Below are 18,388 nucleotides of genomic sequence, written 5' to 3' on the forward strand. Positions count from 1 at the left end.
CCATATCTGACACGTATCTGATCTCTTTCTTGGAGACATGAGGCTTTCAAGTGGTCTTAGTTTTATACAAGAAACAATTTCCCAATTGGGGCGCCACAAGAACACCCCTCAAAGTCAGATGACTAAGTTGCGTACATTGAAATTTTCAGTACAACACGAATGGTCTAAGTTGTGAGCACCATATGTCATCATGGCTGCGCCAGGGAGACAACGACTCACTGTATAAATATAACGGTAATGTTCACTTTAAACATGAACTATTAACCCACATTTTATTTCTACTACATAAAAACATCCACAAATTAGGCCAAAACTTGATAAGCTAGCTAATAGCTAGCTAGCTAGCTAACTGTTTCACACCTCCATGTTTTTGGTTTATTTCCCATTTAAACCTCATGAATACAACGAAGTCGGGTGAACATGATTTTCCTTTGAGAAAACTGCTGGATGATTTGCACTTGAAAGCAGCACAAGCAGCAATAATCACTGCTAATCCTATTTTTTTCAACCACGTTCACTTAAGCCTTAGCCACGTTCAGTTATTCCAGTACATGATTAGAATGTATACTGTCAGAAATTCTGCCAAATAAGCCTGTACTGACATTTTGATACCCATAAAAAATGCACTGATATGTGTTGCTGATTTCTTTTACAGTGCTAACCTGGCTAGCGTACTAAGGTTTGTTCTGACAGCAAATGAATGACATTTTTACAGTTATATCCATAAATGTTTATTAAGTATAAAGCTAAAGACATAGTCAAGGTATGAAGTAACATTTATCAAAATTACGTTAACCTATAATATCCAATAATACTTCATGTTAGCAAGACAATTTTTAGCAGTTCATCATAGCCAGCTATAGTGTTATTATCAAGCTAGCCGTGAGGGGTCTTTTTGCACATTGCCATGCATTGGTGTTGGTCACAGACATGTTATTCTCACTGAAATCAGTGGCAAGAGGTGAGTTTTGGACAGATACCAAAATTTTGTGAACAAACCCTAAAATGAAAACTGGTTTTGACCATTTCTAAATGCTTCTGTATAAATATGTTATCCTCAGACAGAGGCCTGCTTTGGGGGGCTAACCTGTTTCAGTATCCCTGTTTCCTGACCCTTCTGCTCTCAGCTTCCTGGAGCCAGAGTTTCACACGCGGATTACCAGTGAAAAGCCCTGAGCCTCGTGCATTCGGTGGCCTCTAAGGCTCTTTTGGGTAGCAACGTAAGTCTGGTCTGATTACACAAACACTTAGGGACCACTTGGGGAGCGGAGGGGGCGGGAGGGGTTTGCAAGTGTTTCCCAATAGCCAGCTTTCACTCAAAGGAAGGGCCTTAGTAAAAAAAAACAGGGTCTAAAAGAGACTTCTGAAAGAAAGAGTCCATCTAAAAATCCCAACATTTAAAGTAAACTTGTCAATGAAGTCAAGTTGATAGAGAAAGTACGTAGACTTGCTCAGGAAACATACAAACATGAGATGTATCCATGTATAAAAAAGGACGTCGGATGCATCTGAAAGACAAGGTCCATATAAAATCCCAAAGGCAGAGTGACTGAGTTGATTGGGCTGAATTTAAAATGCCAACTTTGTCCAGAATTGCTGAAGCTGCACCACTGCAAGATCCAGTATCAGACACTGTCTGTTCTAGGCCTATCAAGACCATGACATTTTAGCTGACGATTAGTTGCCATATAAATATTTGCCAACTAATCCAATCTAAGGCCCAGCACAGTATTTTTCATTCTTACTCAAAATTTTACATTCAGGAAGGATCTTCACACTTACATTACTTCATACTTATTGAACATTTATGTGCACTGAGGAGTGCATAAATTATATGGAGTTAATTTTGTGGCAAAAGTTTCAAATAAAATAATAAAATCCTCAAGCAATGGTAAATTTCAAAATGTCCAAAATATGTTGCACATACAAATAATGACAGTTAAATCTAATTTTTCAAAAAGATTACTACTGATTTTCACTCATTTTGATAAAAATGTATTACTCATTTGGTCAGTTGTTGCTTTCCTTTTTTTCTATTTGCTGATTTTTCCGACATATACAGTATGTTTTACTTTTGGAATTGCTTTTTTGCTTCTGAAATCTTTATTTGCTTGTGACGTTCGGCCCATTTTCAGGGTGGGAGGGTCTTAGAATAGGGCATTCATCTGCCCTCTTTATTGGTCAACTGATTTTGAGTGACAGGTCCTCTGAACTTGGCGTGAATTGCCCTAACAAACGTCGCCCTAAGTGCGGATATAGGTGCAGCGCTGTACTGGCATATCCAGCAACTGACAATGCCTAGCTAACTAGCTGATGGAGGTGTAAATTAACTAGCTAACACAATTGACCCTAAATAGCACCACTGAGAATCTGCTACAGGGCTGCTAGGGTTTTCAGATTCAGGTTCAAGTCTGTGTCCCGATTCCTCTAATTCAGGCTTGTATATGCATGCTGGACTTGTGTGACTTGACTTCCAGCCTGGGCCATACTTGAGGGTAGGAAGTAAGAACTGAGCTGTTAAGTTTGATGCAGTGGCTGTAAATGAAGAGGTTCTAATGAATATGGGTCCACGGCCACACAGCAGAATGATAAAAGGCGACGGAGAAAAAGGGAAATATGAAACGGTCATTCCTGGAAAATGTTGGGAAATAATTATGGAAATATTTATTTTTTGATGGATGATGAAAAACAACTTTACTGGGTCTTTAAAGTCTTTTTTGTTTATTATATGTAACTATAAAAGAACAAGCCTAAAATAGCAAAATTGGCTGATTAGCTATCTGGCTTCCTAGCTATCGATAGTTAGTGGCTCCAAACTGATGTCAGAAACAAACATTACTCACCACTGCCCTCTGAAGGTGTCACGGTAGACTCTTTGATGTATCCCAATAAATATGATTTCTGCTTTCTTCAACTTACAAGAATCTGCCTCAACCCAACGGATGACAAATCCAATTCACATTCTTTGTTGCTGCAATGTAAACCTATGACTGCGAAAGCTAACAACTGTGGAAAATAACTGCAATCAGCTCAAATAACTGCAACCAGGAAATACGTAATAATTTTGACAGGCCTAATCAGTTACACAAGCATGTCTGATTGGCACCTTAACCTCAGACTCAAAGGGTTCAGATTTCCATTCCTCACTCTTATTCATTAGTAACTAAGTAACGAGCCTTTGGATGCCGACACAAATGTGCTTAGGAGGTTCAGAGGTCACATTGCAAACTGGTTTTCTACCTGAAGAAGGTGTGGTGTTCCACGCAGCACTTCCAAAGGTTCTTACAAGCCGTCTTGCTGGGAGCTTCGAAGAAAAACGATGTTTCGCTGCACTGCAAAAAGACCAAAGAGAAAATGTCTCAGGAATGGATGGAAATAAGGTATTTTACAAGACCTAAATCCTTATTAGGATGTTCTCACTAAATTGTATGCACTGGGTCATTAAAGGCACAGTCCTTAGAGAATCACACATTTCATGTGAAGAGTAAATTGGCCCTTGAGGGTGGAAGTGGATGGGTATTTTAGAGAAATCTCATTTGAAGCCTGAGGGAAGTTATAGTCTGAGGTCAATAATGGATTTCTCACTACCCCCTACATAAATGTTCTCTCTGCATAGCAGGTATACCTGAATAGTACCTTTTTTATGATAGTGAACACATAACGAGTTTTGGCTATGAACAAGCACTCAAAATCCCAAATCTCACCATTATCATGTGATACAAACAACCCTAACCCTAACCCTAACACTAAAACACAGTTGGCATTATTTGTCCTACAGGCCAACTGACGTAACATCTATGTTGGCATTGATTTTTTTCCTGACATTAATTTGTGTCATGACACTTTCTTTAGTGAAACATTATTAGACTTTGTATCTTACTGTATGCCATAGCGACATAAAGCTGATAACATGACATACATTGTACAACCCCAATTTCAAAAAAGGTTGGGACGCTGTGTAAAATGTAATTAAATGTAAATAAAAACAGAATGCAATGATTTGCAAATCTCATAGACCCATAATTTATTCACAATAGAAAAGAGAGCACATGTCAGATGTTGAAAGTGAGACATTTTACCATTTGATGAAAAACATTAACTCATTTAGAACTTGATGGCAGCAACGCATCTCAAAAAATTTCGGACAGGGGCAGGTAAAGGCTGGAAAAGTAAGTGGTACTAATAAAAACAACTGGAGGAGCAATTTGCAACTAACTCACATGACTACCTCACATACCAGAGGTTCACCAATCTGTGAAAAAATGTGTCTAAAAATTATGGAACAATTTCAGAAAAATGTTCCTCAACGTAAAATTGCGAAGACTTCGGATATCCCACCATCTACAATACATAATATCATCAAAAGATTCAGAGAATCTGGAGAAATCCCTGTACGCAAGGGACAAAGCCGACGGTCAATATTGGATGCTCGTGATCTTCGGGCTCTCAGGCTGCACTGCATTGAACACAGGCATGATTCTGTACTGGAAATCACTGCATGAGCTCAGGAACACTTCCAGAAATGTCTGTGAACACAGTTCGCCGTGCAATCCACAAATGCAAGTTAAAGCTGTATGATGCAAAGAAGAAGCCATATATCGACACGATCCATGATCCAACACAATGGTAGAAATGGCCCTGCTGCAACTGTTTTGAGATGCGTTGCTGCCATCAACTTCTAAACGAGTCAATGTTTTTCATGAAATGGTAAAATGTCTCACTCTCAACATCTGATATGTATTCTATGTTCTATTGTGAATAAAATATGGGTCTATGAGATTTGCAAATCATTGCATTCTGTTTTTATTTACATTTATTTTTACATTTTACCCAGCATCCTAACGTTTTTGGAACTGGGTTTGTAGACGTTAGGGCTGGTGTTCGTTTTCTGTGGTCAATAGGTAAAGGGAACTGCATTGTACCATTTATAAGATTTGTCACATCATCAGCATAATATCACTGTGATATACACTAAGATCCCATTTACACCTGGTCACTTCATGCATCTTGAATGTCAGGATTAAATCTGGAGGCCAAGCCACATTAAAATGCAAGTGTAAACGCTTCCAAGACACATTTAAAACAGACACAAATCCGATCACTCAAACCACTTTAGGAGGTGGTCTGAGACACATTTGAACCACGTGTTATAGCAGTGTAAACACATCTGTCTCTTCAAGACACATTTGACAACTGAACCCCCTCTCAGTACAATCGAAACCCCCCCCCCAGGCAGTACATCACAGGGCGTGTGATCTGTGTCTATGAGGAAGATAATCACACCGGACGAAGCAGCAATATGGACAGACACTACTGTGCAAAACAAGCTGCAGATGAAGAGGCTGATCGGATAACCATCTGGTAATATCAAGCTGGAATACCATAGCAACCTTGTAGCAACACAGCAAGTGCCTGGAATTACCATATCGAGCCATTTACGTTATCAGTTCCAACCCTCAGTACTCAGTAAATATGCCAACTGCAGCACCTCAGACTCATTTCCGTTGCTGGAGAAGCATTTTACTATGAACTGGTGAAGGTCTGCTCCATGCATTATAAAGGTACTCACATCAATGTCTCACAAGCAGATACTCCATCTCTGCTGTCCGCTGCATAAGCGGAGTGTGTCCCTTTGTCTGTTTTCTCTCTATACTAGCTTTCTAATACTATAGTCAGTCTATTCGCTGACCTTCTCACTATGGGACTCAAGAATATTTCGAGTCATAAAAATCAAACATGTTTAAAAATATCAAAAGGCCACAATGACTCAGAGCTAGATTGATAGGTCAAAGACTGAGTCATTTCCCCTTTTCCAGACTGAGTCATTTCCCCTTTTTCACCAGATCATCTGTGCTTACAGTCACCTCCTAAAATGAGTGCTAAAGTGCTAAAATGATGTAATGTAACCCTGGCTTAATTTATGATAACGCAATCACACTGTTGCCCTACAGCTGACTGTACCGTGCAAAAGCCAGAGATCACCCTTCATGTACTTAATTTCCAGTCAAAACAGCCATTACTAATTTGTCTGCCTCAGGAAAAAGGCAGAAAAGAAATTTAACAGAAAATTTCACTGTAGCTTTAATAACTGTTTCAAAAACTGTTTCACCTGTTTCACTTTATTTTCTGCTTCTCGCAATCTAAATAACCCCAAACACATTCAGTGATGTTGAGCTCTGGACTTTGTTCTTTGTTAAGTGTGCAAAATTTCTTCTTTTTTTGTCTAATTAGCACTTCTTGACAGCTACACGTTCTTTCATTACCCATAACACTGAGTTCTTCTCACAGCTGATTGATGTGTAGAGGATTTTTTCAGATCTCAAGCAAGAGTGGAGCTTGATTTTCTTCCCTCTTTCAAAGATGAAAGCTTTAACTCCTTAAATATATGAAGGCTTATTATTCAGTAGCTACAGGGACTTCAATGCCTGTAGCCCTGGGCATTTAAGGGGTTAAGTGTTTTAGTGGTCTACAAGGTCTTGCACAGTTTTTTGGGGACCTATTTTTCTTGATATCTTTAAAAAAAAAAAAAAATTCTAGTTTTGTCAGCTCCTGTTTTTTTCACTTATTTTCCTTTGACTTTCCCTTTTCTTATGCAAGTTGATTATCTTGTATATAATCTCATCAGAAATATCTCAGAGAATATCTCAGAGAAATATCATCAGAAATATATGAAAACAACTATTTTCTATTTTGACTGGAAATTCAATAAATGGGGGGTGCAGGACTTCACCAGGGAAACTATAAAGAATTCCCACCAGAATCTTATACAGATAGATTTACACGTGGAGACCTTCTATGAGCTTCATCAGTTAGCAAACTGTTTTGAGACAAAAAAAACCCCAGAACACTTCACACTTGAATATTATCTAGTTAGCAGTTAATGGGTAACTTACATCTTTCCCCAAAACACGCAGCTCGAACTGTGTTTCTTTGAAGAACACTTTTGTAATTCTTGGCCTGAAACACACAAATTACAAAAAGTCATTCATATTAACTACAATCAGCTTTCAAAGGTCTGGTGTTTCATCCTCCACAGAGATCTGAAACTTAGTTTTGCTAAATATGCAAACGCTTTATTATGCCAGTGCCTGAAGTTATGAGTATTCAAGCTCTAAGTAACACACGATATCTCACAAAAAAGCTCAGGGCAAACAGAAACAGAGCCACTGAATTAAATAACCATAGCCCCTCCCTGAATGCTAAGGGCAGATTCATAGCTGTTATTTGTGGTGCCAAATCAAGCAGAAAGCACTGTGAAGAATATATTCTGTATGCAAATAATGTAGAAGGTAGTCAAGCATGATATTTGAAAGCTCCATCAAATACAGCCTTTATTTTGCTCACCAGAAATACTTCCCGACTTGGGTTTTATTTTTGTAAACTACAACTCCAACTGGTGTTAGGCCAAGGAAATACTCAGACTGCTTTTCTCCCTGAAAAAGAAAAAGACAAACTTCATTTTACTTCTACAACCTGCAGACAAAAATGTGATGTATGGTTTTGAGTCTCTCAGCAATGTTATTAAAGACAATGATAAGTGAAGTTATTATGGACTATTGCCGTTTGTACTCACAAACACAGGATGAAGGTCCACCCCGTACATCTCCAGTGCTTTGGCGATATTTAAGTAATTGTTCTCAGCTTCGGAAGGAGTCTGACCCCTGCAAAGAGAAGTTCCTTCATTACTGAACAGCTATTAGAATCATTTTGTTATATACCGGCAAGAAAATTTAACTATGCTGTTCTGATGGATGTCCACACACATATACACTGACCAGACACTTCATTAAGTACACCTCCTTGTTTCTACACTGTTTATCAGCTCGACTTACCACACAGGTGCACTCTGTAGTTCTACAATTACAGACTGTAGTCCATCTGTTTCTCTGCATACTTTGTTAGCCCCCTTTCACACTGTTCTTCAATGCTGAGGACTCCCACAGCACCACCAAAGAGCAGGTATTGTTTGGGTGGTGGATCATTCTCAGCAGTGACACTGACATGGTGGTGGTGTGTTAGTGTGTGTTGCGCTGGTACAAGTGGATCAGACACAGCAGTGCTGCTGGAGTTTTTAAACACCTCAGTGTCACTGCTGGACTGAGAATAGTCCACCAACCAGAAATATCCAGCCAACAGCGTCCTGTGGCCACTGATGAAGGAACTTCAGTTGAATTGAAGAACACCAATACTGTGACCTGAGGCTTAGTGCAGATTCACATATCTCATCCATTCTGGTCAGTACAACATTCAGTAGAGTTAATCACAACATTCTCATCCACTGACTTGGCAGCTTCTCTGGCATAGCTTTAGAATGATTTAAATCATACTTGGCAAACAGGCAATTTCTTGTTGTGTTAGGAAATAATTCATCTACAAAGTTTAGTATTTCCTGTGGAGTTCCACAAGGTTCCATTTTAGGACCCCTGCTTACATGGCACCTCCCAGAAATGTGATCAGAATCAGAGACTTATGCTTCTAAACTGTGGAACTCACTACCTTTGACAATTACGCAGTCAAGCTCAGTCCACACTAGAAGCATATTTTTAATTTAGCTTTTATTGACAATTATGATGCACACCTATTTTTTAGCCTTTTCACCTTATCTTTCATGTTATTTTACCTTTATCACTATTTTTATATTGTGTGTTTTTGCTTTTATGTTTTTAAACATTCTCCTTCACTGTAAAGCATTTTGAGCTGCTACATGTGTGAAAACTGCATTATTGTTATCATTATCCAACATAACTCTTGAATATGACATACTGAGACACTCATACAAATACTAATCTATCTCAACAAAAATGTAAATATTTTAGTCATATCAGCAGTTTCAAAATGTGTACATATTGTTCAAACTTGTTCCCTGACTGTAAATCTTTAACTCATTCATTTCCTCCCAAAATGTAGGTTCCAGCATTTTTAGCATTCTTTCAAACATATTCAGGTAACTAGTAGGTTGCAAAAGAATGCCTTCCTACTACTGATTAACAGACACTCAAATGTAGGCCACCCTTTAAACTTCCTCCTCCAAAGATTTGTGCTTAAACATTCTACACATCATACCGAACTCTCTAAATTGCCTTACCATGGACAGAACTTCAACAATTATAAAGCCAGTTCTAATTATAAAGCCACTCTGCTTGATCAACTGTAATCTCTTTACATACAGCACCAGTTATGCATTTGAAATCCGTACTGAATTTATGCTTTTCATAATCTTAAAAACATTAAATAAACCGCATAACTTCATTCTTACGCTGTTTAAAAAAACACTAGCTGCGTTCACATCAACAGGTTTACCTCAGAACAAATCATATCTAAGCCACTTACTTTCATATGTGGTCCCAGATTGTACACATATCTGATTTGTGGCCATGTGAGCAGTGCTGCTTCCAATTTGGAACAATTTGGTGAAATATTTCTGTTTAAACAGGTTTAAATCTACACCATTTAAGTCACTACTGCATAAAATAACAAAACTCCTTTATATGACAAGTCATTCTGCAGTTTTGAATGCTAGTGCTTGTGTGTTTTGTGTCCTGGATACATATAACTAGGTTATCCCTATAATTAAAGATCTAAGGTTAGTCTAAAAAACATACCAATACAAACTAAGGACAGTACACTGCAAGCCAATATAACCTATGACATTTTTTCATAATTGCATTCATTCAGCGTGAAAGTTGAAAATCCAAAGAATTAAAAGATAAGAGAACATAATCACCAAAATTGGTTTCGCCAAAAAATGACTGCTAAAATGTATTTCAGTGTTACAATACTTAATAAACACAATAGATGTTATATATTTCATGTTCGTAATTCCATTTTTGGCATCAAAACAACCAGCTACAAGAGCTCCTCATCATGCTGGTAGGAGAAGTTGGTACTTCCAGGCAGTCCTGCATTCGTTCTGATGATCGCAGTATGTTGGATATAAATGTGAGAAGGGCCACTGCATGGATTTAAGGATTAAAGGCCTATGAACATGGCTTGCTTTGAGCAAAAAAACAGCCAAGCACACCATGCAGCCTTAAATAAATTCAGTAACTACAGTTTTCCAATTCTGAATGTGGCACAATGATCAACCAGCTCATTAACACCAGGCATAAATGCTATAAAACCATCAGCTTATTAAAATTAAACTGCTGTTTTAGAGGTGCGTATATGCCGCATACTGGGTGTATCTGCACCACTACACAACTGCATGTGACCTTAATGAGAACAGTCAGATCACAATTCATGATTTTTGTACCGCACATGCACCCTCATTTAGTGTTAATGTGGCAGCAACATGTACCTTGAAGTTAGAGCCAGTAAAAGCAAAGCATCTCACCTTTTTACAACTTTGTCTCTAATGATTATCTTTGGGAAGAAGTAAATTATCTTTGGGATGAAGGTGTGTGCTGCTAGTTTGTTTGATATTCACACTTAAAAATGATGCTTCTGCAAGGGTTCTTTAGTAAAGAAAATGGTTCTATATGCAGCCATTAATCATGAACGCTTTCCATGATTAAAGGGTTCTTTGCACCATGAAAGTGTTCTTTAGATTGATGGAGAACCTTCCTAGAGGAAACCATCTTTTTAGATGATGATGTAGTGAAGTGTTCTCTAGTCTGTGCTATCCATATTTCCCTCTTTCAGTCACGTGATGTGATTTATAATCAATAATGTGGTTTGTTGCCAATGATTTTTGGCGTTATCAATAATGCTGATTAGTTGTTGAAACCTCTGACATGTACTGCAGTTTTGAAGTACACGGACTATGACAGATCGGGGGCATGCTAATGCTAAAGTGTGATATATATGCTCATGACACACATATCCTTCCACAGCTCCCGCCCTGCTTCCCTATCCAGAACATGCCCTCTCAGTCCCTGCAGGGCAGATCACATCCTCTGCTTCTGTATGCAGTGTAAATTCCCCCTGTGTGAGCAGGCTGGCGCAGGCCACATGGGGCTGGGTGGAGTGGAGGTTGATTGCAGATGCCCTGTTATAAATGCACTGCACAGTGGGGAGTTATTTACTGCCGCTCCAGGGACTCGGCCCCTTTCATCTGGCTTTCGCGCGCCACTGCAAAGAGAAGAGCGAGCCGTCTTGGGCTGGAAACAAATAACTTGAGCCTCTATTACAGTACTGTTCAAAAGTCTGGAATCACTTGTCATATGAATAATTTTGTCATTTTATATCAGACATGCAAACTCATTAGGCGTGTAAAAGGTGACAAGATACCAATCCCGCTCCCACCCGCTGCTACAAGAACATTATTATGATTTTAACATGGAAAATAATCATTACTGTTCAACCAGACACTAAAAATGTAGTAAAATACAACTAAGAAATTTGGCACACATCTTCTTTTAAAACTGTTCATGTACAATGACTATAGAACCTGATATAATTTTTAAAACTCATGCCCCATTATTTGTGTTCTATGGCATAAAAGACCTGGAGATATCATTCGCGAAACCTAAAAAAAAGCATTCTGTGGCCATATTGTTGGCATTCCGTTAGCATAATGTGTATGAGTAGTCAATGCAGGCTATGGCTTTCAAATCAAAATATAAAAAACTAAGTTACCGTTGAGTCTTGACTATTCATCATTGTCCATGATAACATATCCAGGCATCTATATTTACCTATAAACACTGCATCAGCGTACACACCGCAGGAGCTAAAAGCATATAAATTGCTAGAAAAATATAATTATTCTGTCTGTGGAAAGGTCAGCAATATTCTGTCTGTTGTACCACCAACTACACTGTCAGATGTCATTGTGACTGCAAAAATGAGTAATAGCTAACACATGTAGCTATGTTTAATTGAGTTAATTAGTGTTAGACTGACGTTACGTGAGTTACGTTATGTCCTTAAGTTACGTGAGCCCTGCTTATGTTCTTCTATTAACTGTCTTCACTGTCTAGCTAAAGCATGAGAGATCTATATATAAATAGTTAGACTGTATAAGTCGATCATCAGTCAATGTCAACTGTCAATTTTGAACAATTCTCAACACTCGAAAATGATCAAGGGCAAAACTACCGAATTCATCCTTCACATAACTGTCTATCTGTGACCGACTGATGAGAGCAGACTTTGGCAACATTATGACTTAATTTTTTTCCTGTTTATTCTCGCTATCCAAAAATTTCTCCTTGTGGTTATATTTTATCTGTCAAGATGCTTGATTAACTAACTGTATACAACCAGTGATTTTACAAGCACCGCTGTCGCTGCCACCATCGCCGCATTGACTGGTGGCATGTCAACAATATGGCGACGGTGACAAGTGTGACATCTAACAAACATTATCTATACTAACTTGTAAGTTTATCTGGTTAGGTATGCTTGGACCCTGTCATCGCCACTTGCGGCTGTATTTGTCAATGGTCTGTTAGAAGCTTGGTTACGACAGTCCACAGAAATCAATCATGTTTTGTGAAAAAGTGCTTCAATTTCAGTCCAATTGAAGTCAGTCAGTGTTTTCATCAGATTGTCCTGGCTGCAGACAATGATAACTTACACATATGACTCTTTTGCATCCTCTGTTTGAAAGCTATTGAGGAAAGAAATCAAAATATTAAAAAATAATGTTTGATTTTTTAGATGTTTAAAAGAATCAAAGAGCTTACTTCCAAAACAAATTGCTGCTGTAGCATCTGATAAAAACAAGATAAACCGGCTTCGAACTTTAGGAAGACGACGCAGATGTTATATTAGCTCATAGTACTACAATACTATATGAACTGTCCAAACAGTGACCATGATCTGCCTCTGTGCCATGGATTCTGTTCAAAAGTTAACTACATGATGTTTATGATTCAAAATGGCAGGAAGCTCACACACATATTATATACAGTTATAACTAACACAGTGTAGATTTAAATATTACAAACTCATCATTCTGTGAAATTAGTTACATGCTTTTTATTTGAAACCTGTGAAGCTACAGGACTGGTTTATATATTGTTGAAAACATCTAAACTTTTGATGTAGTTTGACATATCGAATAAAAAAGACTTGGAAGAGATGGAAATGGCAAATATCGAACAAAATCACCAAACTTGTTAGCTGTGTATTTCTTCTTGTTGGGGAGTAGCATGTTCGAGTAGTTTGAGCATGATAGCCTACATTTAGACGTCCCTCAATTTAATTCATTAAAGTAGTTTTGAAGAGAAAGTATTGCACTGGTATCGGCCGATGCTCAAGGTTTAAGTATTGGTGTCAGCATCGGAAAGTGGTATCGTGCCACCTCTACATCGGTTCGGATTCAATTATGACTTTCTCTTCCTTTCTTCCCCGGACACCCCTCCACTGCTTCCTCTCCACACATCCAAACTCTGTCACGTTCTTGATCTCTGTGCGTTCTCTCATTCTCATGACCCCGCCCCTCTCGCCGCTCTCTCATTTCCCTCAGCCTGCTGCTCTTATGAGAGACCTCAGAGTGTCACTTCATCCATCACTGAGACACTGAGGTGAGGAATCAATACTCCTCCACCGATTTCCCATCAGCCCCGGCACATCAAGAAGCGGCTCACTGGTAATGATTCAAAACTGAAGGCAATTTAGAGAGCTGAAGAGCAAGCTCAAGTACCAACAGTGCAACGAACGCCACAGTCATGAATCACACACTCACTGTAGAGGGCAAGCAGTGACTCCAATCAGAGCATAACAGACAGTGAAGGGGTGGAATCTTAACCCCTTGTTAATAAGAAGTTGAAAGTTATTACTTTCGTTTCACTATTTGATTCAAATGTAATTACGAAATCATTTAGTTAATGGAGGCCTGCAACACACTGAATTACAATTACACACATTTTTTATTCTGTACAGACAGCTTTGATTCTGACTTTCTGCCTTTTTTCTGTTTGTTTTAATGTCAAGAAATGACAAAAACATGGCGAAAATCATTTTGTTCCGTCCACAAAATGAAACACACACTGACTTTACATCAAATTAAAATCACAATGAAATGTCTCCTTTTCTGATTAAGAACACAAACATGGAGCATAATTGGCCTCAGTCGCTCTGGGTGGGTAGGATAGCCGTGCCTCTGACCCCAATTACTCAGCTTGATGCTAGCCAACATGGCCGTCTATTAGCTGACATAACAGCATTGGCAGTTAGAGTTCTTCTCTAAGTGCATTGAGCTGTCCAATAACCTTGCATTAGTGACAGTTTGAAAAGATGCAGTGCCACTCATGCATCTCGGTGTAACATTCCTGACCTGCCTTGTTCTTGTATCCGTCTCTGGCCATGTGCTCTTGTTTCTGTCTTTGTTCCTTGCCCTGCCCATTCTCTGCTTTTCTCATGCCTTGCACCTGTGTCTTGTCTTTTTCCATGCCCTCTCATTGTTCGCAGGTGTTCCTTGTTTCTCTTTCCTTGTATAAGGATCATTCTCCTAAACTGATTCAAAAGCAGACTCTACCGAAACTTTATCAAATGTTTCGGTTTTAACAATTTTAACTAAATTTGAGCATTACTAAAAATGCTAGCCAATATATAACTTGCAAACACAGCTTTGAACAGCTGTACACACAAAAAATCATAATATTTTTTATTAAATCACAAAAAAGTTTACTTAATTACTTAAGTTTCAGAAGTGACAATTCTTAATGTTACACTGTGATTTTCAGACTTTTTGACCTTTACTTCAAAATAATGGCTCACTATGCGGCTATGAGGGAGAAGCGCAGCCTCACTTCCTGCTCTAAAATGCAGGGGTGTGGCTGAAACAAAGCTCCACCTACGGACTAAAACTATTAGTGTTTTGGTAGTGTCATGAACATGTCAGTTAATTTTAAAAGCTTTTTTTTAATTTTAAAAATTAAACTCATGATAAATCTAAATCTTTCAATTTAACTTTAAAAGAGGTCTTTTAGAAAAGGTCTTTCAAATATACAAAAAAAATACAAAAAATATAAGTATTATTTTAAAATTTAGGGGTTAAGGTTTCGGACAGACACCTTCCTATAGAAAATACTCGGACAGACACCTTCCTATAGAAAATACCACATAAATAATGATGTTTTTGTGTTTAGCTTATTACTGTATCTATTACTATCTCTATCTATCTCTATTGGGTTTCCATAGATCATAACATAATTCTTCTAAATATCTAAGACATGAATACTTTTTTACTGTGGGACAGCAGTTTTTTTTTTCCTGTGGGAGAGCAGTTTAATTCAGTAGAATGCTCTATATTTACTGTATGTCTTTGTCTTGTGGTTTGTGTGGCTTTGTAAGTCTTGCGTCTTTCTGTTGCCCTGGTTTCTAGTTATTCTGTTTTCCTAGTTTTTTCTTCTTAGTCTAATTACTGGTTCATTCAACCTTGTGGATTCCTCTGCTGTCATCATGGACGATGATAAAACTATGGACTTGTGCATGCATCGTGCCTCTTCGCCACCTCTTTCATTACACTCAGAGGAACCATATGCTAGTCTACCCCTCCAGATGACATATACAGTGCAGTGCAAAAGAAAGAGGTCTTTCATTTAATTTCCAGTCAAAGTGGCCGTTAAGTACAAGTTATTCATTTTTCAAAAAATGAAGAAAACATATATTTAACAGGAAATTACACAGAAGCCTTGACAACCGAATATCATTTTTTAGTATTTAGTGTGTCCACTGTTTACTTTTATCACAGCTCCATTCTTGAGTAGACTTGCTTTCAGTTTTCCTAAGAAATCTGCAGGGACATTTTTCCACACCTCCAAAGTTCAGTCTTAGACGTTAGTTGCATTTTTATTTTCTCCCAATCACATTCAATGATGTTGATGGTGTTGAAACGAAGGGGAGTCTTTGACTTTGCACAGCAGTGCATGCTTTACAATGCCTCCTGTAATAATCAATTTATTAAAACAAGTGGAGAAAAGCTCTTATTTTAAACTCTCAATTGATACTAAAAGTAGATGAGGTGGTATTTTATTAGTTTGGATTTGATAAAAAGTTCTCTTCATTCTTTATACTTTTGCCATGTTTTTTGACATCGAAACAGAAAAAGTGAAGAATTAAACTTAGATACAGAATGTAAATGGAACATAAATTACTTAATAATATAATAACATAGCAATGGGACTAGCAAACATCATAGCATTAAGCCTAGCAAACATCTTAGCAACTACATGGGATACCACAGCAATGGGCCTAGCAAACATCTTAGCAACCACCTAGGATAACATATCAATGGGCCAAGCAAACGTCTTAGCAACCACCTGGGATACCACAGCAATGGGCCAAGCAAACGTCTTAGCAACCACCTGGGATACCATAGCAATGGCCAAGCAACACCTTAGCAACCACCTGCAATACTATAGCAACGGTCTAACAACACCTTAGCAACCACCTGGGTTGCCATAGCAATGAAGCAGCAATACCTTAGCAACCACCTAGGATAGCACAGCCCCTTCTAGGATTAATATTGCTCCTTCTGACATTGTTTTAAGAATATTTTTATTTTCATTTTTTTTAGAAGATTATTTATTTCTAGATGTTTTTCCTTAAAATATCAGATATACTGACTAGATTTGAAATGAATTCACTAGCCAAGATATCATTTTTTGCATCGAGACTCTAAACGGCTAATAACAGCAAGAGAGAGGCCAAAAACAAAACCTCAGACCTGCTACAGAAACTGATTTCTCTGAAGCGAGGTCAGGTTAGTGATTATTTCCATTAGTAGGTCAACCACCCACAGCCCTGCAAGAGCATTTATGCATCGACCATTCGTTGACCTTCTTCTCTGTCATGTGACATTCTCTGCTCTACGCATTCCCCCTCCAGCGCTTCTCTGAGGAACTCCAGACGAGTGAATGAACAGCAGCAAAGGTCAGCGACTGTGCCTGGCTGAGACCTATGAAGAAGACTCCGCCAGCAACTCCCATTACAAAGGTGTGGAACGCGGCCAGAGGGAGGAATCCTAATTATCCTTTAAACAACATTCCAACAGTGCACCATTTCCATGGTGAAGGAACTGACATAGCCCCACACTCTGCATGTCCTTTCAAATACAGCTTTAAAAAAACAGACAGAGAACTGATTTTTGAGGTGGAAATTTTGGTGGCGTTCCATGTCTCACAAATAAAGGGTGGATGGTGCGAGATGTAATGTCTACATTCCTCAACTTAGCAAACATGGTAAATAAGTAGGTCTTGTTAGAATCTTAAAAATAAAGGTGCCAAAAGGGAACTTAGAAGCAAAGCCATAGAACAGGGGTCTCAAACTAAGACAGCTTCACATATTTACGGCCTGTCGCATATTTACAATTCATCCTCAAATCTAGCCACTCATTTTTTCGTCTTTCTGCAGCTAAATATTTACATCTGACAGGTAAATTGTTTCACTAGTCAGCATGGCTGGTTACCAAAAAGCTTTATATAATCAGATTACGCTTATCGTTATGATAACGATGCAAAGATAGAGTGCTGCTTGCAAGAGAAACCATTCAGACGAAAACATGATGCAGCATGGAGGCTGTATGTTGAGCAGTTATGGCTGTAATTTAGCTATTATTCTAATTTAGACCAATGGTTAGTTAAATCTGCCTGTGCGGATTCATTCATGACATTGTGGTAGATTTCATTAAGAAATTAATTAAACTATCAAATTAATTAGTTGAGAATGCAGATTTAACCACTCTGCCAAAACTTCTATATATATTTTTTCAAATAAAACCATTTATATAGCTTTATAAATAAAACAATTTTTGTAGGTTAACAGTGTCTTATTATTCTGGGACATCCCTCCAATTTTAATAAGAGCTTTTTTTAACAACAAAAGAGAATTTGAAATAGTTTTATTATGCAAAATAGCAAAAACAAACTCTCTCTCTCTCTCTCTCTCTCTCTCTCTATATATATATATATATATACACACACACACACACACACACACACACACATCTATATATAAACCTATGTCAGTATTCCTTTCCATCTCATACATGCACCTCATATCCTCATATTTATAGTATTTGATTACATCATTATCACCATTTTGGTACGCAAGCTTGTCTCTGACTGCTCTGATAGAGCTTGTCTCTTCGCCATTGCTGCAGCTACAACCCTGCAGGTGGATGAAGACAAAGCAAAATAGCCCAAATTAACCTTGAAAAAGAAGAAAAATTATGTGGACACTTTAGATGCAGTCTCCAGAAAGTGCTATGGGAGAAAATTAACTTGACTGGTTCGACTGGATCCATGTAGCCTGCATATCTCCAGAATTAGCAAAACTCCAATTTGTGAGATTTTACAAAAAAGTGGCTATGAAAACTGCTCAAAACTTATACATATGATCAAATAAAATACATAAATATAAAATGCTCAAATGTATCAGTTAATGTGCTTTAAAAATTAGTTTTAAACTGAGTGTTCTGACAAAAGTGTTTTACTGC

The 18,388-nt window shown here is 38.0% G+C and overlaps 1 protein-coding gene across 1 annotated transcript in view; it reads right to left on the bottom strand.

The window, feature by feature from the left end:
* epb41l4a (erythrocyte membrane protein band 4.1 like 4A) overlaps window positions 1-18,388 on the bottom strand; it is an 89,264-nt gene that overhangs the window by 22,262 nt on the left and 48,614 nt on the right. The window contains exons 7-10 of the mRNA XM_036595049.1: window positions 7,574-7,661; window positions 7,345-7,433; window positions 6,894-6,957; window positions 3,241-3,332 (exon numbers count right to left, since the gene is read on the bottom strand). Coding sequence (XP_036450942.1) covers window positions 3,241-3,332; window positions 6,894-6,957; window positions 7,345-7,433; window positions 7,574-7,661 — 333 coding nt within the window. The remainder of the gene's footprint in view (window positions 1-3,240; window positions 3,333-6,893; window positions 6,958-7,344; window positions 7,434-7,573; window positions 7,662-18,388) is intronic.

The sequence above is a fragment of the Colossoma macropomum genome, unplaced genomic scaffold (assembly GCF_904425465.1).
Source record: "Colossoma macropomum unplaced genomic scaffold, Colossoma_macropomum, whole genome shotgun sequence".
Classification (NCBI taxonomy): Eukaryota; Metazoa; Chordata; class Actinopteri; order Characiformes; family Serrasalmidae; genus Colossoma; species Colossoma macropomum.